The sequence below is a fragment of the Medicago truncatula genome, chromosome 6 (assembly GCF_003473485.1).
Source record: "Medicago truncatula cultivar Jemalong A17 chromosome 6, MtrunA17r5.0-ANR, whole genome shotgun sequence".
Lineage (NCBI taxonomy): Eukaryota > Viridiplantae > Streptophyta > Magnoliopsida > Fabales > Fabaceae > Medicago > Medicago truncatula.
The window spans coordinates 19,646,146-19,670,553 of NC_053047.1; the positions used below are offsets into that span (position 1 = coordinate 19,646,146).

A 24,408-nucleotide genomic window follows, 5' to 3' on the forward strand; every position below is an offset into this window, starting at 1 on the left:
ATATAATCCTTAAAAAAAAAAAATACTGAATCATAGAATTTTCTGAAAGTAATTAACCAAGAGAAGAAAAAAAAAATTATTTCTAAATTAAAAGGTTGATTATTTGACCAAACATGTGAGCACTTAATGAATTGATGGAAACCGTTAGATTAAATTTGACACCTTGGTGTCATTTGATCATATCCCTATATATATATATATATGAGATTTGCTAGAACACACCCACTAGTTTTTATGTGGGAGTGTTTTAGCAAGCTACACCTTAAGGTGTATTTAACTATTTTTTTGTTATAACTTGCTAAAACACACCGTCTATAAAATAAGTGGGTGTATCCTAACAAATGTCTATAGGAGTTGCTAACATACACCCACTTATTTTTAGTAGTTAGGTATGGAGACATGAAGTAGATTTTCAAGCTATTAGTGATGACGATATTTTGCTAAGTTTTTCGTAAGCAAGATGTGTTATATTTTGTAACTTTCTTATTTACCTTCAACTTTGAGGGATATGTAATATTTAACATATCTAACTCTTTGAAGATGATCACATTTTTTACTATGACACTAATAGTTAATATTTATTTTTTTTCTTCTATTTATTGTATTAATTATAACAATAAATTATAGAACCTTGTTGACGCCCAGGTACTCATACTAGTTAATAAGATAAACATGCAATATTGATCTATACTTTTCTTACTTCAACAATTTGATTTTCAAATTAATGACTATTTTGAGCAGAACATCTTCATCTTCATGTACACATTTTACCTTCATCCTGTGTTGATGTTTAGATTAATTTATGAAATCGTCAAATAGATCAAAGGATTACTTAATCGATATATAGTGATGGCTGCATTTTCCATTGTCATAAATTTTGTAAAAGATTACATATTTTTCAATCCAATTTGTTTAATAGAATGCGAAAACAGATTGCCAAGATAAGTTGTCTAAACAAGCTATGGTTACTTTACAACAAGAATACTTCTCCATATGCCTCCTGGTACTCCAAGAAGATCAACAAGAATCATTGAGAAGGCCAAGGCAGCTGCTCTAGTAGAGCATCAAAGTGAGCCCCCTAAGAAACAAGGCAAAAAGTCAGCAGCTTATTTAAAAGCATCAAAACGGAAGATTGATGACATGGAGCTGAAGAGTCTGAAGTTGTCCAGACTAAATATGAAGAAAAGATTGGAAAACCAGCAAAGGAGATGAAGAAAAGATGGTGGAATAGAGATTGGAAGATTGGTCAAAGCTCCGAATAAGGAATAGAATAAACTCTTGACTTCTGTCTTTTGTCACTCCACTGAGGCCTTTAATTCTATTCAATGATGATTCTAGTTTTTTTTGTTTATTTGATTGTTCATTAAACCATTGGCCAATGGTTTAATGGTTTATCAAATAAACAACAAAAACTACGGTCATCATCGGATAGAATTAAAGGCGTTATCAGAGTGAAAGAAGACAGAAGCCAAGAGTTTATTCTATTCATTATTTGGAGCTTTGACCAAGCTTCCAATCTCTATTCCACCATCTTTTCTTCATCTCCTTTGCTGGTTTTCCAACCTTTTCTTCATCTTTAGTCTGGACAACTTCAGACCCTTCAACTCCTTGTCATCAATCTTCCGTTTTGATGCGCTTTTAAATAAGTTGCTGACTTTTTGCCCTGTTTCTTAGGGGGCTCACTTTGATGCTCTACTAGAGGAGCTGCCTTGGCCTTGTCAATGATTCTTGCTGATCTTCTTGGAGTCTCGCCTTTGCCCCAATCAAATTTTGAGATCTTTGGGCCACTGTTTTCCTTCAAATACTTCTCCATATGCCTCCTGGTATGGATTTTCTCTCCTGTTGGTGCCGCAAACACAATTTCATTCTTTGTCGGAGTTCTAGATGGAAAGAACTGCAAAGGAAATAAAATTTATCAATACTCATGCGATAACATGCAACAAAACAACACTTGTAACACATACATGATCTTGTTCCAGGTTATTAACAAGCAGTTCCTAATGTGAAAAATGATTCTCTCTTCCCTACTCTAACATCATCACAGTAGATTATAAGTCTTTGATATTCATGCTGTTAAATGATAAAACAAGAATTTTGCCTTATTATTGAAAATGTTTCTTTAAAGCATTTTAGTGCCTAGTTAAACCAGACGGCGTATGTACCTAGATCAAATCAGGTTAGTTAGGGATATGTTTTCCATGGAAAAGGGAAATCAAATTATTGGTAGTTGCATGGGTTTTGTAAAACTCAAGGCAAACTAATGCAATTTACCTTAGTAAATAATAAGAAAAAGGTTGTTACGTAAATAATAAGATCAGAAAATGATAGAATTTTTTTTCATCTTTTATATATATACGAGGACTACTAATTTACATCCACCCAAAAATACTAAGGTTTTGATTAAAAATCCAGTTTGTCTCTATTCAAACCAATTTCAAAAGGAACATATATACACACACACATAACTGCGACGGAAGCAGACAACAAATTGTGCCGCTAAACCTCTTTCGATGATCCATTGAATTTTAAGTAAAAATTTGACGGTCTCTAATGCTAAGAAGCTAAACATGTCTTTGGAATTGACTGGTTTCAATAATACCTTGTGGATCTTGCTCTTGTCTTTAGAACTCGTGTCCATGTGGTTCACTTGGACATGCTCCCATGATGAATCTGCTATCGCAGTAAACAAGATTGAATCAATTAACGCACATAATTTCAAAGGTGAAAAAGAGAAGATTGATGTGGATAGTCGTTTTTTTTTTTTTTTTTTTTTATGAAATCAAAAGCATGTACCCAAAATAAGGGATAAATTAAAATCAGAATCTTGTTCTCATGGAAAAAATATATAATTTGATGATCAATAAATCAACGATGTTAGATCCAATAACTTTACTCGTAAACAATTTTATTTAAATAATAGTGAAGGTAATTAATAGTTTGATGATCAATAAACTATTTTATTTAAATAATTTTATGATTAATAAATCAACAATGTTAGATCCAATAACTTTACTCAAACCAACCTTATAATTAATAGTGAAGGTAAAGCAAAATAAGTATTAAAGGGTATATAATCATGCATCCTTAGTGGACATAAAAAAAATTAAACGATTCAGATATATTCATATAGTATGAATGCGATTAACTTATATTATTAATGGATACCTTTGGTATTTCGTCTATTTGATTGTGAGATTTATGTCAATTTAATTTGATGAATATCTTCTGCCTCGTCTACAGATTTACCTTCACCCATGACTGCAACAATCAAACTAGATAAGTTAATCTGAACAATTTGAGAAGAAAATAAACGCGTAATAGATCTGGTCAAACTATTATATCTAGGATTCTATCAATGATTGTTGTTGTCATCAATTAGTTGTAAATCGGGGACAAATTGACAACTAGATTAATATGTTATGGACTTGACAGAGGATTCAAAGGATAAACCATCCGTGGACTTAAAAGGCAGTGAAATATTGAAAAGTTGATTAATAGAGAATATTTTAGAGAACTCATGAAAAGAATAACAAATGGTATGAAGAATTACGAGAGAAACTGGAGGACAAAAACAAAGTATAAATAAGAAGAAGCACTACAAAGAAGAAAGTGAGGATGAAGATATTGTGGATGCGGCCACTTTTATATGCAGTGAGTAAAAGAGAAGATGTGTCATTAGGGTTAGGGATTATAGGTTTGGGTCTATGTAGGTTATATACGACATCAAGGAAATTGCTCTATTGGCCCAAGAAACCCTAGTTTCTCATTGTCAAACACCCCCGACCCCCCCCCCCCCCCCCCCCCCCCCCTCCCTCGAAACTACCTTTGTATATAATGGTCGATTTTTTTTTATAAGGCAACAACACAATGATATAAAAAAGGAATGGAAGACAGTCCAACGAAATTGAGATGTCTTTACGTTCTGATTGGATCAAACCATATCTTTTAATCGGTCAAATTAATTAAAGTGACGTTATTTCCCAATCAAAAGTTACAAACTAATTGGATCAGAAACAAAGTTCCAATTAAATCCTCTATCGGATTTAAAACATTTTTTCAAAAAAAAGCAACATAAATTAACCATAAATGTTTTTTTCCATCAAACGTACATATAGATCAAACATAATTAAAATTACTAAACATACAAGTTAAATGGACAATACTTCAAAAAAATTATAGAATAAAATGAAATTTCAACAACTTAGTTTGAACGAATGTGCATTAAATACTTGTTTCCTTGCAAGGGGACCTTTTTTCTTTATAACATGCATAATTGTGCTCAATTGATTGATATGAAGATATGCTTTTGGAGTCTTTTTGTACCTTTTGGTGTGATATATCATGTTGTCCTAATCCATCTGTTGTTGTAGTTCATGTAATATGAATGGGTTAATAATGCTTTACCCCCCTGTAATATGGGTCATTTCCGAGTTAGCCCTCTGTAAAATTTTTGTTTTGGTTTTCGTCCTTGTAATTTTTTTTTCTCCAGAATACCACCCTAATAGGCCATTAAAAAACCAAAACTTCCGGAAAAAAATTCTAAAAATGGCCTTTTAAGGGGGGTATTCTGGAAAAAAAGAATTTTAAATGGATGAAAACTAAAACAAATTTTTTAGGGGGGTAAATCCAATATGAATTTATAGGAAGATATGCTTTTCTTTGTTATACTTGGAATAGGTTTCATGTTTTGGTGGTTGATGTTTTTGTTGTATGGTGCCTGCTTTGTCTTTTTGATCTACTCTTTACAAACCTTGTGCTTAATGTGTTGAGGCAAAATCCCTAATTAATTTTAAAGATAATAAACAAATATGATTAAAGAATTAATGGACTTTGATTAATTACTTGGTATTTAACTTGTGCTCTTGAGTGTTTTACTAAGACAGGAACAAGGTTTGAATCATACCAAGAATCAAGAAATCAAAGGACATTTGAATTCATGATCTAACACTGAGGTCAGAAAGTTAGATCAGAATGTTGCTCGAAGATCAGAATGTTCAGAAGCAACCCTGTTCAGAAGCAACCTTGCTCAGAAGCAACCCTGTTCAGAAGTAACCTTGCTCAGAAGCAACCCTGTTCAGAAGCAACCTTGCTCAGAAGCAACCTTGTTCAGAAGCAACCCTGTTCAGAAGCAACCTTGCTCAGAAGCAACCCTGTTCAGAAGCAACCTTGCTCAGAAGCAACCCTGTTCAGAAGCAACCTTGTTCAGAAGCAACCCTGTTCAGAAGCAACCTTGCTCAGAAGCAACCTTGTTCAGAAGCAACCAGTTCAGAAGCAACTAGTTCAGAATCAACCTAGTTCAGAAGGTTGTTCAGAAGCAACCTAGTTCAGAAGGTTATTCTTATACAAGCCAAGAATCTCAAGAACTGTGATCAAGGTCATGCAAGGCACATGTGACATGAATATATGTCCAGGAAAGTACATTTGCATGGATCAATCAAGCAATAAAGGCATATACAAGAGTTATGTCAAAGAAGGCATTCAATGTTCATTTAATACTATGAACATTGATGTACTAGGAATATTTCACAAAGGAATATCATCCTAGATGTTATCATCACTGCTCTTCATTATTGTTTCACTATTAGGATTTGATTACATCAAATGATAGTCTTACAAATCAGCCTAAGTGAAACAGATGGAACATTCTGATGATCAGAATGTTCAAGCTCAGCTCATGCTTACTTTATGAACAGTATAGTAGGTGAAAAGCAAAAAGCAAAAGCAAAGCAAATCTGTCATCTTCAACAAGAGATAGACACGTCTGAGAGTTGGTACTGAACAAGGACAACACAATCTCTCAAAGCATGGGCATGAAGATGCAGAATCCCACTAAATCCTCCTGCACCGGTTCCAAGACAAAATCTGGGAAAGGAACATTCTGATGTATGAAGAAAAGTCCATACATTGGTTATTGTCCAGAAATTCATATGAAAAGCATATGCATAGCCCATAACTTCATGTGTTCATTCATACATGATGAACCCAGATGAAGAACATGATGAACCCAGATGAAGATCATCATGAACACAACAACATTCTGATGTTCATCAGAGATCAGAATGTTTGCCCAAAATTTCAAGTTAAAGCTTGTGGGACCCAGGACACATGGCATAACACCATTGGACACCCTACAACGGCTATATGAGCCCAAGGACTCTATAAATAGAGGGCTTGGCCTTAGCAAAACTTGCACCATTGCAAAGCATACAAGAAAACAACTCTGATTTTGTTTGAAGCTTTTGCAAACTGAAATTGATCAATCTCTAAGTCTTTCATCAACTTAGTGCAAATCAATACTCTTGTTATCTGTAGGATAACCTTTTCTTCTTCCTGCACTGTTTGTTTCACAAACACCCAACTTCCATACAAATTGTAACAAAGTCTCATCTAGCTTTTAGAGGTCCTAAAGTGTTAGGTTGAGCAAAGGTTGTAAAAGTCTAAGTGGTTAACTTAGCAAGAAGGTGCAAGCCTGCTGAGGCTTAGAGAATACAGGATTGTAATTGTTCAGGTGAACAAGATTGTAAGGTGCAGGACTTGAGAGGTTATCTCAAGCATCTTAGTGGAAACTCTCACAGGATTGTGGGGAGTGGACTAGCCCACATTGGGTGAACCACTATAACTCTTTGTGTGTTCTTTCTTTCTTCTCTATACTCTTTTATCTACAGTATACACAACACACACTTACACTTATACTTTATTAAACAATTTTGTTTATGAACTTCAGAACATTCTAAAGTCAGAAAGTTAACATAATTCCAAGTAAACAACTTGAGAATCATTTTTAAGTTTCAGGATAATTTTTAAAGGGTCACAATTCAAACCCCCCCCCCTTCCTTGTGACTATTTTATCTACTTCAATTGGTATCAGAGCAAGGCTCTAAGGGTTTGAACACTTAAACAAGTGTTAGAGAAAAGATTCAGGAAGTATGTCTAAAGTCAAGTACATAGCTGAAGGAGGATCTTCAAATAGACCACCACTCTTTGATGGATCAAACTACTACTTCTGGAAAGGCAAGATGGAACTCTTTCTCAGATCTCAAGACAATGATATGTGGGCAGTCATCACAGATGGAGACTTTGTTCCAACAACCAAAGAAGGAGCTGTCAAAGCAAAAAGTGCATGGTCAACAGATGAAAAAGCTCAGGTATTACTAAACTCTAAAGCTAGACTCTTTCTATCATGTGCACTAACCATGGAAGAAAGTGAAAGAGTTGATGAATGTACAAATGCTAAAGAAGTATGGGATACTCTGAAAATACATCATGAGGGTACATCTCATGTCAAAGAAACTAGAATTGACATTGGAGTCAGAAAATTTGAAGTCTTTGAAATGAGTGAAAATGAAACCATTGATGAGATGTATGCAAGATTTACTACAATAGTAAATGAAATGAGATCTCTTGGAAAGGCATATTCCACTCATGATAGAATTAGAAAAATTCTGAGATGTCTTCCAAGTGTGTGGAGACCTATGGTCACTGCAATCACTCAGGCCAAAGATTTAAAATCTATGAACCTGGAAGATCTCATTGGTTCACTAAGAGCTCATGAAGTTGTACTTCAAGGAGACAAACCAGTGAAGAAGGTAAAAACACTTGCCTTAAAAGCATCTCAGCAAACCCCATCAGTTGCTGATGAAGATGTGCAAGAACCACAAGAATTAGAAGAAGTTCATGAAGAAGAAGCTGAAGATGAACTTGCACTAATCTCTAAAAGAATTCAACGGATGATGCTGAGAAGAAATCAGATCAGAAAGAAGTTTCCAAAGACCAACATCAGCATCAAAACTGAAGCTGACAAAAGTCAAGTCACTTGCTATGGATGCAACAAAACTGGACATTTCAAAAATGAATGTCCTGACATCAAAAAGGTTCAAAGAAAACCTCCCTTCAAGAAGAAAGCAATGATCACATGAGATGACATGGAAGAATCAGATTCTCAAGAAGATGCAGATACAGACATGGGACTGATGGCTCAGTCAGATGATGAGGAAGAGGTAATTATCTATAAAACTGATTCTCTATATAAAGATCTTGAAAATAAAATTGATAGTCTCTTATATGATTCAAACTTCTTAACTAATAGATGTCACTCTTTAATCAAAGAACTTTCTGAGATAAAAGAAGAAAAAGAAATACTTCAAAACAAGTATGATGAGTCTAGAAAGACCATAAAAATTCTGCAAGATTCTCATTTTGACATGTCAGAAAAACAAAGAGAGATAAACAGAAAACAAAAAGGCATTATGTCTGTACCTTCTGAAGTACAAAAGGAAAACATACTTTTGAAGAAGGAAGTTGAAACATTGAAAAAGGATCTGACAGGGTTTATAAAATCTACAGAAACTTTTCAAAACATAGTAGGATCTCAAAATGAGAGTACTAAGAAATCTGGCTTAGGCTTTAAGGATCCAAGCAAAATTATTGGAAGTTTTGTACCTAAAGCTAAAATAAGAGTTAAATGTTGTTTCTGTGATAAGTATGGACATAATGAATCAGTATGTCATGTTAAGAAAAAATTTATCAAACAAAATAATTTAAATCTTAGTTCAGAACGTTCTCATCTCAATAGATCAGAAAGTTCACAAAAGGCTGAAAAGGCTAAGAAGACATGTTTCTACTGTAACAAATCTGATCATAAAAGACAGAATGTTACTTTCAGAAAAGATCTCTTAGAAGAACTAACCCTCAAGGACCCAACATTACATGGGTACCTAAAATTTTTATCTTGTCAAATGTAGGTCCTGCCTCAGGGTGCAAGAACAAAACCATGGTACCTGGATAGTGGTTGTTCTAGGCACATGACAGGTGACAGGGATTGTTTTCTAACTTTTGAAAAGAAGGATGGAGGACTAGTGACATTTGGAAACAATGACAAAGGTAAAATCAGAGGTAAAGGTACTATAGGTAATCTTAACTCTGCTAGAATAGAAAATGTTCAGTATGTGGAAGGTTTAAAACATAATCTACTTAGCATAAGTCAATTGTGTGATAGTGGATTTGAAGTTATCTTTAAACCTAACATATGTGAAGTCAGACAAACCTCCTCTAACAAATTGTTTTTCTCTGGTTCAAGAAGAAAGAACTTATATGTTTTAGAACTAAATGATATGCCTGCTGAATCTTGTTTTATGTCTCTTGAAAAAGACAAATGGATCTGGCACAAAAGGGCTGGTCATATAAGCATGAAAACCATTGCTAAACTTTCTCAACTTGATCTAGTTAGAGGTTTGCCTAAGATTAGCTTTGAAAAGGACAGAATCTGTGAAGCATGTGTTAAAGGTAAACAAGTAAAAAGTAGTTTTAAAACTATTGAGTTTATCTCAACTCAGAAACCTTTAGAGCTTCTTCACATTGATCTGTTTGGTCCTGTTCAAACTGCAAGTCTAACTTGCAAAAGATATGGATTTGTTATTGTTGATGATTTCTCCAGATTTACATGGGTGCTATTTTTAAAACATAAAGATGAATCTTTTGAAGCATTTCAAAACTTTTGCAAAAGAGTTCAAAATGAAAAATGTTATAATATCATCACAGTTAGGAGTGATCATGGAGGAGAATTTGAAAATGCATCCTTCAAAACATTCTTTGATGAAAATGGTATTAAACATAATTTTTCTTGTGCAAGAACTCCACAACAAAATGGAGTTGTTGAAAGAAAAAATAGAACCTTGCAAGAAATGGCAAGAACAATGTTAAATGAATCAAATGTTGAAAATTACTTTTGGGCAGAAGCCATTAACACATCTTGTTACATTTTGAATAGAGTTTCTATAAGAAAGGTTCTTAACAAAACCCCATATGAACTCTGGAAAAATATTAAACCTAGCATATCTTACTTTCACATTTTTGGCTGCTATTGTTACATACTGAACAATAAAGAAAAATTGGGTAAGTTTGATCCTAAATCAGATAAAGCTATCTTTTTAGGATACTCTACAACTTCTAAAGGTTATAGAGTGTACAATCTAAAAACCCAGACAGTTGAAATTAGTATGCATATCATATTTGATGAATATGATGAACATTCTAAACCTAAAGAGAATGAAGACACTGAAGTACCAACACTTCAGAATGTTCCAGTTCAAAATACTGAGAACACAGTAGAGAAAGAAGATGATCAGAATGTTCAGGATCAATCTTTTCAAAGTCCACCTAGAAGCTGGAGAATGGTAGGGGATCATCCTACTGATCAAATCATTGGAAGCACAACTGATGGTGTAAGAACCAGATTGTCCTTTCAAGATAACAACATGGCAATGATTTCTCAAATGGAACCCAAGTCAATCAATGAAGCCATTATTGATGACTCTTGGATTAAGGCCATGAAGGAAGAACTTTCTCAGTTTGAAAGAAACAAAGTTTGGAACTTGGTTCCAAATAATCAAGATAAAACCATCATTGGAACAAGATGGGTTTTTAGAAACAAGCTTGATGAAGAAGGTAAAGTTGTCAGAAACAAAGCAAGAAAAGGTTCTAGTTTTGATCTTGTAGCCTATTGTGATGCTGATTATGCTGGAGACAAAGTTGAGAGGAAGAGCACAAGTGGATCCTGTCAATTCTTAGGACAAGCATTGATTGGATGGTCTTGCAGAAAGCAAAACACTATTGCACTCTCCACAACTGAAGCTGAGTATGTATCTGCAGCTAGCTGCTGCTCTCAAATTTTATGGGTAAGAAATCAGCTGGAAGATTACTCTCTAAGGTACACAAGTGTTCCTATTTATTGTGACAATACAAGTGCAATTAATCTTTCTAAGAATCCTATTCAGCATTCTAGGTCTAAACATATTGAAATAAAACATCATTTCATTAGAGACCATGTTCAGAAAAAGAATATTGCATTAAGCTTTGTTGATACTGAAAATCAATTGGCTGACATTTTCACAAAACCCCTTGTTGAGGATAGATTCAATTCTCTTAAAGAAAAATTGTTAATCATGAAAAATCCCAATAAAGATTGATTACTGATCACTAAGGGCCTTAAACTAAACCCCTTGATGTCAATCTGATACAAATCAGATAGATCCATCTCAATCCCACACTCATCAGAATGTTCCTGAGTTCAGAATGTTCCTGAGCTCAGAATGTTCATCAGGTCAGAATGTTCAAATGATCAGAATGTTCATTGCAATATTCATATGATCAGAACATTCACAAGTTTGTTCATCTGAGTTTATCTATTCATGATGTTCTTGAAATTTTTTTTCAGAACCCAAATTCTGGGTCAAACAATCTCATGCGTGAGATCTTGTTTTGACTTATTCAAAAAATCCCTCCATAATCTTAAGCATTTAATGCTTGGTTATAAGAAGTCATGTTTAAGGTTTAACCACCATGTAATGGCTTAACCATCAAATCATCCCAAATCCATTCATCTTCCCAAACGGCTACTTTTTCCTTTCTCTCTCCTAGGCGTTGCTTTTTGACAGTTTTTCATCCTTCCCAATGCTAACTGTCATCATATCACTACTATTCTTTTTCTCTTGCACGTTTTGTCTATATAATCAGTTACCAACTCTGATTATTTCACTTCCATCTCATTTCCTAACCTCTCATCTCTCTCCTTGCAAAAAATTCAAACTGCTCTGTTCTTCATTTTCTGAAAAAATGGTTAGAACCAAAACTACCCCAAGACTTTCTGAAGAACATTGTCAACCACCACCATCCAACACCGCTGCTGATCAAACCTCTGATCAACAACTTTTGAGTGAAACCCCTGTACGCACCATTCTTCAGGACGTAATCATTCCTGCTTCTGAAAATCCCAAATCTTCCAAAACCAGATCCTCTAAGAAACCCATCATCAAACCCAGACCAATACCTACCAGACGATCAACAAGGATGAAGAAACCTTTGAAGAAACCAAAGGTATCTCACGTGAATCTAGATTCTGACGAAGAAAAAGAAGATTCAAGTGATGATGAATACTCTGAGGATGAAACAGAGGAAGATCCAGAAGAAGAGGATGAAGACTCTGAACAAACTCTTTCTGACGCAATGAAATCAGTAAAAGCTTCCTCAAAAAGGGATAAGGAACTTACAAAGAAAATACTTCAAAGGAGGAAGGAGATTGCTGCTGAAGCTATGCCCTTATCTGAGGAAAAGACCTCTGAAGATGAAGAAGAAAGTGAAGAGGAAGAATCTGAAGAAAAGGCTGAAAAAGAAGAAGAGAAAGGCTCTTCTAAGAAGCATGGGAAAGGTAAAGATATTACTAAACTTGCTGCTACCTTAAAAGCATCTAGGGCTGAGAAAATTGCTCTCAGACCTATGAGCAGAACCAAGTATTTCAACCTTGAAAGTCTGGAAACCAAGGCATGGAATATGAAGGAGTTCACTGAACCTCAAGGATGGACCAACTTCATAACTCTTCAAGAACACACCTATGAAGACTTGGTCAGAGAGTTCTACACCAACCTATCAGTTCAGGAAAAGAAGAATGGAAATGAGAAGTTTCTCATATCATCAGTCAAAGGTGTAAAGATCAAGATGACTCAGGAATTTGTCTCTGAAGCATTCAAAATTCCAAATGAAGGTAATCAGCTATACTCTAGCTTTTGGTTTGATGAGTCTAGAGTTAACCGTAACAAACTCATAGTTAAATACACCAAAGAAAATCACACCTTTAACTCCACAAACCTGGAAGATACTCCCAAAATTCTTCACAACATGATTAGGCATTGTCTTTTACCTAGATGTGGATCTTTTGAACTTGTCTCTGACATAGATCTTTGTTTCATCTACCATCTCATGAAAAAGATTAAGTTAAATCTGTGTTTTTTCATTATTCAACACATGATTGATTCATGCCTAGCCATAAAACAAACATCTGCTGGACTACCCTATGGAATGCATCTCACTTCCATTTTTCAAAAGGCAAAAGTGCCCCTTGAAGGAGAGAAACGCAAGCTGGATTTTATGACCTTTTCTTCCAAGACCTTAGGTCAACTCCATATTACTTCATCCAACATGCCAGCCTCCAAAACTTCTGGACCCTCTGGATCTGGTAAAAGAAATTCTGATCAGAATGTTCAGAAAGCTGTGAAGAAAAGAAGGGTTGAAGAGATTACAGATACCAAAACTCCCTCTCCACCAGCAGAAAATTTGTTCTCTGAAGTCTCCAAGCTTGCAAAGGAGATTGTTGAAGAAGGAAGCTCGCAGTTCAAAACCTTGATTGGAGAAGATGATGCTCAGAAGGTTGATGATGCATCTCTTCAAAAAGAAGCTGAGAAAGTCAATCAAGCTGAGGAAAGTGAAGAAATCCCTCAAGATGCTGCTTCCAATCCTGATGATCAAAGAGTTGAAGAAAATACTGAGTTTGGTACTCAGAATGTTGATGGAAAAACTCAGGAAGTGGCTGAGCTCTTAGCTTCAAATATGAACATTGAAGAAGAAGCTCAAGATGTGGAGTTCTCAACTGGATTTGATCTCAATATTGAAGATATCAACATTGACTTCAATAGTGAGTTGTTTCAAGATGGACAAGAAACAACTCAGCAAGCTCCAAAAGTGTCTAAAGCCCAGAATGATGAAGATATTCATGTCATGGCTGATCAAGACAATCAAGAGCTTGATGATCAGCATGCCTCAAATGAACTTCCTCCAGATGGCCAGCTGTCAGTTGATCCCATGCCTTTGGCATCAGGATCTCTGCCCTCTGAGGAGGTACAGCTCATGGCCCAAAATGGTCAGAATGTTAACCCATCATCCTCCACCATGGATTCTGTTGCAGGTGCTACCAACTTCTTGGTCTCTGACCTCCCTACTCCACCTTTCATTCCTTCATCCACTCCACCACCACAACAAATGAAGACCACCACAACAAGCAAACTTCCAAACATGGCTGCTTTATTTGACTCTCTCAACACCTTTGTGTCTGCAAACAGAGAGCAAGCTGAAGCCTCTGGTCCTGCTGAACCTGCTAAGCCTTCAAGAGCAGAGAAGATAGCCTCAAGGGCACTTAGAGTCTCCACCAAGACCCACAAAATTGCTTGTGTGCTGGCTGACTGGACTGTCAAAGTCCATGCTCCTGGTTTGGCCATTCCACCTCCAGTTTTTGATGACCCCTCCATCTTTGAAGCAGAACCCTCTTCTGATTCTGGAGACTCCACTCCATGAATCTTTTCCGAATTCCTCCCTATCCTTTTTGCAGATGACAAAAGGGGGAGAAGCTTTAGGATTCAAAGTCTTTAAGTTTTTTTTAGTTATAGGCCCTAAGTAGGTCTAGGTGATCAATTGTTATTGGGGTTTACAAACTCCATCTTTTGCTTTTGCTTGATCACATGCACTTTGAATTTCTTTTTTGTTTTTTGAACCAAATGTATCATGCAATGTACTTCATGTCTTATATCAATGAATGAATATTGATTTTGGTTCAATCTTGCATTTTTTATATTATGCAATATATTATGAAATTGAGGGGGATCTTTTTAAAGTTCTTAAAAACTCTGCATAATGGATTATAAAAATGAGGGGGAGCATTAAAATAAATTTTTTAGCTCTGTTATATAATCAAAATCCTTAATCCTAAATCATAAGTTTATCATCTTCAAAAAGGGGGAGATTGTTGAGGCAAAATCCCTAATTAATTTTAAAGATAATAAACAAATATGATTAAAGAATTAATGGACTTTGATTAATTACTTGGTATTTAACTTGTGCTCTTGAGTGTTTTACTAAGACAGGAACTGAATCATACCAAGAATCAAGAAATCAAAGGACATTTGAATTCATGATCTAACACTGAGGTCAGAAAGTTAGATCAGAATGTTGCTCGAAGATCAGAATGTTCAGAAGCAACCCTGTTCAGAAGCAACCTTGCTCAGAAGCAACCCTGTTCAGAAGCAACCTTGCTCAGAAGCAACCCTGTTCAGAAGCAACCTTGCTCAGAAGCAACCCTGTTCAGAAGCAACCTTGTTCAGAAGCAACCCTGTTCAGAAGCAACCTTGCTCAGAAGCAACCCTGTTCAGAAGCAACCTTGCTCAGAAGCAACCCTGTTCAGAAGCAACCTTGTTCAGAAGCAACCCTGTTCAGAAGCAACCTTGCTCAGAAGCAACCTTGTTCAGAAGCAACCAGTTCAGAAGCAACTAGTTCAGAAGCAACCTAGTTCAGAAGGTTGTTCAGAAGCAACCTAGTTCAGAAGGTTATTCTTATACAAGCCAAGAATCTCAAGAACTGTGATCAAGGTCATGCAAGGCACATGTGACATGAATATATGTCCAGGAAAGTACATTTGCATGGATCAATCAAGCAATAAAGGCATATACAAGAGTTATGTCAAAGAAGGCATTCAATGTTCATTTAATACTATGAACATTGATGTACTAGGAATATTTCACAAAGGAATATCATCCTAGATGTTATCATCACTGCTCTTCATTATTGTTTCACTATTAGGATTTGATTACATCAAATGATAGTCTTACAAATCAGCCTAAGTGAAACAGATGGAACATTCTGATGATCAGAATGTTCAAGCTCAGCTCATGCTTACTTTATGAACAGTATAGTAGGTGAAAAGCAAAAAGCAAAAGCAAAGCAAATCTGTCATCTTCAACAAGAGATAGACACGTCTGAGAGTTGGTACTGAACAAGGACAACACAATCTCTCAAAGCATGGGCATGAAGATGCAGAATCCCACTAAATCCTCCTGCACCGGTTCCAAGACAAAATCTGGGAAAGGAACATTCTGATGTATGAAGAAAAGTCCATACATTGGTTATTGTCCAGAAATTCATATGAAAAGCATATGCATAGCCCATAACTTCATGTGTTCATTCATACATGATGAACCCAGATGAAGAACATGATGAACCCAGATGAAGATCATCATGAACACAACAACATTCTGATGTTCATCAGAGATCAGAATGTTTGCCCAGAATTTCAAGTTAAAGCTTGTGGGACCCAGGACACATGGCATAACACCATTGGACACCCTACAACGGCTATATGAGCCCAAGGACTCTATAAATAGAGGGCTTGGCCTTAGCAAAACTTGCACCATTGCAAAGCATACAAGAAAACAACTCTGATTTTGTTTGAAGCTTTTGCAAACTGAAATTGATCAATCTCTAAGTCTTTCATCAACTTAGTGCAAATCAATACTCTTGTTATCTGTAGGATAACCTTTTCTTCTTCCTCCACTGTTTGTTTCACAAACACCCAACTTCCATACAAATTGTAACAAAGTCTCATCTAGCTTTTAGAGGTCCTAAAGTGTTAGGTTGAGCAAAGGTTGTAAAAGTCTAAGTGGTTAACTTAGCAAGAAGGTGCAAGCCTGCTGAGGCTTAGAGAATACAAGATTGTAATTGTTCAGGTGAACAAGATTGTAAGGTGCAGGACTTGAGAGGTTATCTCAAGCATCTTAGTGGAAACTCTCACAGGATTGTGGGGAGTGGACTAGCCCACATTGGGTGAACCACTATAACTCTTTGTGTGTTCTTTCTTTCTTCTCTATACTCTTTTATCTACAGTATACACAACACACACTTACACTTATACTTTATTAAACAATTTTGTTTATGAACTTCAGAACATTCTGAAGTCAGAAAGTTAACATAATTCCAAGTAAACAACTTGAGAATCATTTTTAAGTTTCAGGATAATTTTTAAAGGGTCACAATTCAAACCCCCCCCTTCCTTGTGACTATTTTATCTACTTCATAATGTAGTTGCAAATTTAATATGGTTTACATTATAAGAAAAAAATTTGAATAGACAAATAAATTATATACACACACACATGAAAAGGTGTTGTGACTAAAATGCTAAACAATGTAGTGAATTTGCAAAATGTTACAATCTTATAGTTAGCTTACCTACTAAAACAAGCTTAGTGCCAAGGATACTAATCCCTCAATCTAAAAAAAAGACTAATCCCTCAAAAATATATTACGTTATTCCTTTCCATTCTAGCCGAAATCCTCTGCAGCGTTGATGACAGGTCATCTTGCATTATTCTTAGCATGTTTTTCAGTTTACTTTAATAGGAAATAGCACCAAAAAGGAGGAGTATTAGAATGATTGCCTATGATTTCGGGACTTTTGTAATGTTTTCTATATTTGAGTCTGTAATTGTAGTTTTCCCGAAACAAAGCAATTTGAGGGGGGTTTTAATTAATTCATGAAGAAATCATGCAAATCGGCAAATCAAGAAAATCGGAAAATCAAGAACATCCGAAGAATTACGAAGATTCAAAGAAACGAAGAATGAATATTCAAGAGACCTCAGAAGACTTACAAATGGGAGAAATTCTGTTCCCAAGACTTAAAACGACCGAAAATCGAAGAATTTGGTTCCAGGATAAAGATGCCATGCGGCTAGCACATTTGCAATGTGTCTAGAATATGGTTTTGGAACAAAATGTGTTTAACATTACCACCTTTAAGTTTTTATGATAACAAGGTATTAAAAAATGTTAATTGGATATGCTAATATTTGTTCAAGTGTGCAGGGCAATAGACAAAAAGTTAAATGTCTTTAATTCAAGTATAGGTTCTGGAAGAACAAATAAGAGCAATGGAATTTACAAAAAGCAAGCTTGTGTTGAAATATAGAGTCTGAAGAAGGCAGAGTCTGAAGACAAAGAACGTCTGATATCAGAAGTTGTCTACTAGAAGCTGACGTCATCAGAGAGTGTGAATAACCATCAAAAGCTGGAGTTCATTAGAATCTGGAGACTGAAAGCTGAAGTTAGTTAAATGTTGTTATTCTGAATGCATATGATTGCAGAAGGTATGGAAGCCTAGAGCAACGACTATTTCAGAGGAATTAGAAGACATTAAATGCTTATCCATTGAAGACTGCAGGAAAAGGACATAGTACAATTGTACAACCACTACCTCCACTACTCCAATCCTTGTGTCTACAATTGTACAAGACAACAGATGTGACTACGCTGGTTATTCTCTATAAATGGAACGAATTTGAAATTGTTCCTTCATAGGACAATAACCAAATCAACCAACAGATCATTGGTGATTATCAAGCTTCAACAACGACTCTTTTTGATGTGCTGACAATCAACAACGTCTCTCTCACACCTCTATATAAAGGAGTGAAGACTTGAAGATTGTAAGAGACTCACAACAATTTTACAGGTGCCAAAACTTTGCTGAAATTGTTTCACATCAAAGTTCAATTAGAAATTCTTAACGGGTTAATGGTGCTTTACCACCCTGTAATATAGGTCATTTTCGGTTTTTCCCCTGTAAATTATTATTTTTTATTTACCCCCTGTAAAAAAAAAATTTGGAATACCCCCCTAATAGGTCATAAAATAACGAAAAATTTCTGCAAAAAAAAAATAAAATCATTTTACAGGGGGTAAAGCACCCTTAATCTTTTCTTAACAAATTTCATATCTTAGAAACTCTCGCGTCTTAAGAGTTTGTATCTGATTTGTTTTGTGAACACCATTGATTGTATATCAAGTGTTCAACCTCAAACATATTTCTGTGTAATTCTGTTTGATTAGAAGTCTCTTGCTTTTGTTGAGCATAGGAAGTCTCTCGCCTTTGTGGTTGAGCATAGCAAACCTCTTGCCTTTGTGTTTGAGTAGTTTGAAGTCTCTTGCTTTGGTGCTTGAGCAATTGTAATCAGATATTGATTTTAGTGAACTCTCCTTGGAAGTGCAAGCGGGACATGACTACTTCCGGATTGTGGAAGGAACTTGTATAATTGTTTTGTGACTTTCTCTTCTGTCTCTCTCTCTCTCTCTACTTTATCCGCTGCATAAGACTCTAAACTTTGTTCAAGACTCTGAACTCTATCAGAATCTAAACTCTGGACTTAGTTTTTAAAAAAAGAAAAAGTCAACACAATTCAACACCCTCCCCCTCCTTGTGTTTTTCTCACTTTCATATGGAGTAGGCATCCATGCGCCTAGGGCATGGCTTTTGCGATACTCTCATGTGCCTTGAGCGCCTGAAAACTCAAGCCACAATTATTTTTTGTGTTATTATTTTGGTTAAAGCCCGCACTTTTAGTCCAAATCCAAGGACTTTTGGACCCTAAACCCTAAACAAGCCAATGACCACACTTATTTTAAAGCAGCAGTCGAAGGGCACTCGATTAGAATGCTAACCATACAAAGAACCTCACTTGTATGAATAGCTAGTAAACGTTTTTGCATTGCACTTGAAAGAATTTAGTTGACCACTAATGGAACTTGAGCACAAACTGACATTACAGTTCACAAGAACAATTGCCATAGCAAGGAGTGGAACTAATTTGTTACTAAAACGATACTCCCCAGGAGCATGATAAATTATGCAGACGACCAAAAACTTACTTCAATAACAGACTATTCAAAGAAGAATGTTGATGAGTTTACCATTGGATAATCAAATTAAGTTTACTAATAAGTTGGCTATAAAAACCACAATCTTTGAGAACACAACGTAACAAGAAGTACAAATGTGACCTCAGAACAACCGTAAACAAATAACAAGATCAATCATTGATGTAGGGCAGAACACATTGCCGCCGATATGATCTCAGAACATGAGTTTACTAATATCTTGTCTTATAAACCTAAAGATCTTTCATATTATTCTAAATTGATATATGACTTGAACATGCATCAATATATCATCAAAAAACTGAGATGTAATATTAGATAAGGAACATAAATATAGTAATAAAAATTAACAATAAGATCTCAAATACTTGCAACTGAAAGTCCGAAACTAAATTGCTGAGAACTTAAACAGCGATTGGGACAGGTAGAGGAGCAACAACAGCAGCAGGCCTGGTGTACTCTTCCTCATCCTTTGGAGTGTGAATTGTAACAATATCAGGTAGAGGAGTTTTAGGACCTTGCTTTCCTTTAGGATCCCAGTCAAGCATAATCTTCACCTTAATTCCAAGAACACCCTACAACATAAATGTCATATATAGTCATCATTAGCAACATAAATAAATACATAACAAACCAAACCAATAAGGTTTTTAGATGATAAACTAACTAACCTGTCTAAGAAGAACATGTCTAACAGCAGAGTCAACGTAATCCTTAACAGGTTGTCCAGATGAAATCATATAGTTTTGCTTAAACTTCATGGACTTAGCTCTCTGGGCCCTTAATTTTCCACTGACAATAACCTCACAACCCTTAGCACCACTTTCCATAACAAACCTCAAGACACCATAGCAGGCTCTGCGAACAGCAAGACCGCCGAGAAGCTTGTAACGAAGAGATTCGGCCTGGGCAATGGCACAGAGTCCCCTGTTGTTAACTTTCTCAGCATAAAGCTCAACACTGTTCTCAGGGAACTTAAACCTTTTCTGGACTACTGAGGTAAGCTCTCTGATCCTCCTTCCCTTCTCACCTATAAGGGAATCAGATTCAAATTACAAATAAATAAGATCATAATCATAAATCAAAATGATTAAACCACTAACCGAGAACAGCTTGGGTACGAGTAGCTCTGATGATGATTTCAGTGCGCATGGGAGTAACCCTAACCTCAACACCGGCATAGCCATCTTCAGCAAGCTCTCTCGTTAAAACCTCATTCAATTCAGCGAAGAAAACTCCGTCAGCGACGAACTGCAACAACACAAGCACGAATGAAATTAAATTAATTAAGAATTACTAGTAACGGATGGAGAAGAATTGGATTGATATTAACGAATCTGAGAACTAACCTTTCGCTTTTTGCTCATTTGGGTAGCCATGTTTGCAGTTTAAGCTACGGGGCGGCACGAACACACGGTGAATGCTGAAACTGAAACCCTAGTTTTGATGCGTGGAGAGAAATGGTTATGGATGGATGTTTTATATAGGCCCCATGCAGAATGGGCTGCCAGAATCTCTCTTAAAATATTTAGAATTTAAAAAACAAAAAAAAAGAATTAAATATAAATTTTAGGGAAAAATATATATATGATGTACTAAACATGACTGCAGAAAAAAATTCAAAATTTCGACTGATACACATGAGTTGACTTAAAAACAATGATCAAAAGTGATCAGGGAAAATATTTGGTGGACCAAAAATTAAAGAAAATCTTAAGAGAGACTAAAAGCAAAATTTTAAAATTTTATAGAGAACAAAAACTTATTTAACTCTTAAAACCATAGTTTTAAAACCCAGCTCGGACCGACCGATCCGTCCGGTTGAACCGTTAACCGGTTTGAGCTGGTTATCAGATCGGCCGTGCAATTGAACCGGTTAAAACCGACGTGGCTCGAAAAAAACCGATGACTCGGCCGGTTTTTTGAGTCAAACCGATTTTGTAATTTTTTTCAATTTTATGTCATAATTAGTCATTAAGCACGCATTAATACTCGGTTTAATACAATTAATGTGTTGCTTCCTAAAGTTTCAACTTTAATTTTTGTTGAAAAAATCAGAAATTGGAAAAATGGATGGATCTAGGAATCGAACCAGGCACATCAAAGTGTATCACTAAAATTCAAACCACTAGATTGACATTTTTTTGTGTTAGTAATTGAAATTTATTAAATATGTATGTATCTTACATCTTCATTTGTTACTTTGAAAGAACTCATCTTCATTTGTTAGTAATTGAATTTTTTGTTCAAAAAGAGCAGATATTTTAAATATAATATTTACACAATAATAACGAGCGTTCGGACGGACACTCTCGTGCCCGTCTGTCCGCTCTTTCTACTACGCTAACGTGTGTAACTTATAAACATTATGTTTTTGTTTGATGTTGGTTTACTTTTTTCTTGATTTATCTTGGACAAAAATATTAGAACTAAAAGAAATATCATACATTCAATATAAAAAGTTGAACTTGATACAAAAGGTAAGACGATACATGTCTACTTTTAATACGTTTGTAGTAATCTGTTAATAAATTTTGATTAATCAATACTACAAATATTAGTGCTTTCCAAAACAATTATCAATGGAAAGCTCATATTACGATTAATCAACAGATTCAATAATATATTGTATAAATATTAGTCATATTTTTGGCATTGTACCAAATTGTGTCATAATACTTGATCATTCACATCTTCATCCCATCACCTATAGGCCTTTATCCCTCACCAATATGTGTTTGTTTTTTGTAATCTGCATCTTCTCCTAAAAATTTCAGATATCTGATGCTTCATTTCTCAAGTTTGATATGATTTAAGAAAACTATAATTCTCAGGTTGATGAAATTAAGGTTAATGATATTAAAAATCTTTAATATATGCAAGCAAGAAGACAATTAGAGAATAATCAATATCCTAGTAATTTTAAGACTTGATGAGCATCTCACTCACACTATTTCCCAAAATAAAGGGAAAGAAGAAAATTGGTTAGAAATAGACTTAAGATACTAAAATTATGTTTAAAATATGAGGAAGTTGCCTTGAAAACATTAACTAAACCCCTATTTCTATCTCTGGTGCAACTTTCTCGCTACTATAACTCTTGTTCCAGTCTATCCGCTTTTATTTTTTATATTTTTTATGTTCCAGTCTATCCACTTTTATTCTTTATATTTTTTGATATTTTGCTATTTTATGTAACATATATAGGGTTTACCACCAATGGCACTGAAAATTATAAGTTCAGGTTCAACAATAAGATACTATAAAAGGAACCCAAACTTGTAACATTACCAATAAGAGAATTAAGGAGGGGCAAATTGATAGAAGGTAGTCCACATAATCAGAAATATCTCCAACCTTGTCTTCGAACTCAATTAACCATGATTTGACATAGAAAAGTAGAAACTGTGCACGGACCTTAGATAATCCATAGGCTGATATCTGGAATCAATGTTAAGCTTAAAACCGTGTGATTAGGTTGATTTTCGTGAAAATCTGCGTTCTTTCCGAGCCTATATTCATCGCTCACCACGCGAGTGTTCATGCTCCGCCTCGCGAGTACCCAGAAGTTGCTCGCCATAGCGAGTTGACCAGTGAGTCAACCTTGATTTTGAGAAATAATCCTTTAGTCGATCTTTAGATGGTTTTGAGTGCCTGAATGTATATAAGAATGATTAGGCAAGTTTTTGAAATGAAATCGAACACAGGGAAGTTAAAAATGGGATTTTTGGGTGAAAAATGTCAAGTTCCTGAGAGCACCCAGTTTCTTGTTTGCCAAGGCGAGCTGCTTATTCGCCAAGGCGAACATCCAATTTTGTGAACTCGCCATGGCGAGTAGAGGCCCTCGCCTCATGAGCTAGTGTTAGACAGACTACCTTGTTTAGGGTCTATGCGATTTTGTCGCACGAGTTGTTGTGAGTTGATCCTTGGGGTAGGAAATGAAGTTGCTTATACTGCTGTTGTTGTTTCAGTAAGTCTGATATAAATGATTTGATGTTGTTAATAATGTGATATAAATGTATATGCATTAAGTGAATTATATATGATGTTTAAGATTGATGTTGATTATCATTTGATATTGTTATATCATGAGTTGTTTTATGTGCTTCCTATGTTGTTGTTTATTATTGATTAAGCTGCATGAGTCGGTCTAAGATGTAAGATGTTGATCCAAATTTTTGGAATCATAAGATGTTGAGGTTTTCTACGTTGTAAGATGTTGAGTGCATGCATACTCATTTATGTTGAGGGTTTGATGCCCTGTGAGCTTTCACTCTACCCGTTAAGGGCTTGATGCCCTGTGAGCTTTTGCTCTTTACGTTGAGGGCTTGATGCCTTGTGAGTATATTTATGCTCTTATGTTGAGGGCTTGATTCCCTGGATTGGTACCACATGCATGATTTAAGAAGATAGAGTTGCATAGTCAAGTTGAAGTTGCATAGTCGAGTGAAGTTGTTAAGTTGTGATGTTTTAACGAAGTATTTGATGATGAATTATTACTTTGATGTGTTTATGATGTTTAGGTTGTTAAATATAATTGTTGAATTATATGCTTAATATTATTGTTTGTGAATCTCACCCCTTCTGCTTGGAAATGTTGCCTCTATACGTGGGTAACTTGCAGGTAACCAAGATTAGTCGCGGCATGGGTGGACTCTCTCACACGTGTGTCTTTAGGTGCTCTGATACGTAACGGGATGGGAACTTGTTATTGCTTTTCTATTCCTTACGTATTGTTTTATGAGATTTCATGACTATGTTGTTGGATTTGAATTATGAGATGTTTATGATTGATTTATGAGACAATTATGATGAGGCCTTCGTGCCATAGACTGTTTAGATGTTTAATAAATTTTGCTGCGAATTTTGAAAAGATTACGCTATTGAATTTTGAAGAATAAATAGTTATTTATTCCATTTATGATTTTAGGAAAAATAATGCGACATTCCGTTTTATGTGAATACTCTGATTATATATGCAAAAATTTTATGTTGGGAAAACGGGGTGTTACAATTGGTATCAGATCAGGTCGGTCCGTCCGGCCAAGTAGTAGAGTCGAGTTGTGTCGAGTAACAGTTGTAACTGTCTTATGTTGTTTCGAT

The 24,408-nt window shown here is 35.4% G+C and overlaps 3 protein-coding genes across 3 annotated transcripts; 1 reads left to right on the forward strand and 2 right to left on the reverse strand.

Annotated features, from left to right (window-relative positions):
- Nucleotides 1–1,373: 1,373 nt before the first annotated feature.
- LOC11437718 (methyl-CpG-binding domain-containing protein 11-like) lies at nt 1,374–2,670 on the reverse strand. Its single transcript, XM_024785707.2, is given in 4 exon segments — nt 1,374–1,607; nt 1,610–1,634; nt 1,637–1,894; nt 2,600–2,670. Coding segments are annotated over 4 exon segments (441 nt in total). The 5' UTR covers nt 2,639–2,670; the 3' UTR covers nt 1,374–1,488.
- Nucleotides 2,671–11,610: 8,940 nt separating this feature from the next.
- Nucleotides 11,611–14,118, forward strand: LOC112422792 (uncharacterized). The gene has a single exon (XM_024786459.1). The coding sequence runs from the start codon at nt 11,611–11,613 to the stop codon at nt 14,116–14,118; it is 2,508 nt and encodes an 835-aa protein (XP_024642227.1).
- Nucleotides 14,119–19,694: 5,576 nt separating this feature from the next.
- LOC11441628 (40S ribosomal protein S3-1) lies at nt 19,695–20,759 on the reverse strand. Its single transcript, XM_003619355.3, has 4 exons — nt 20,655–20,759; nt 20,409–20,556; nt 19,977–20,335; nt 19,695–19,880 (listed from the first exon to the last, which is right to left on the reverse strand). The coding sequence occupies exons 1-4, from the start codon at nt 20,682–20,684 to the stop codon at nt 19,710–19,712; spliced, it is 708 nt and encodes a 235-aa protein (XP_003619403.1). The 5' UTR covers nt 20,685–20,759; the 3' UTR covers nt 19,695–19,709.
- Between the last annotated feature and the right edge of the window lie 3,649 nt (nt 20,760–24,408).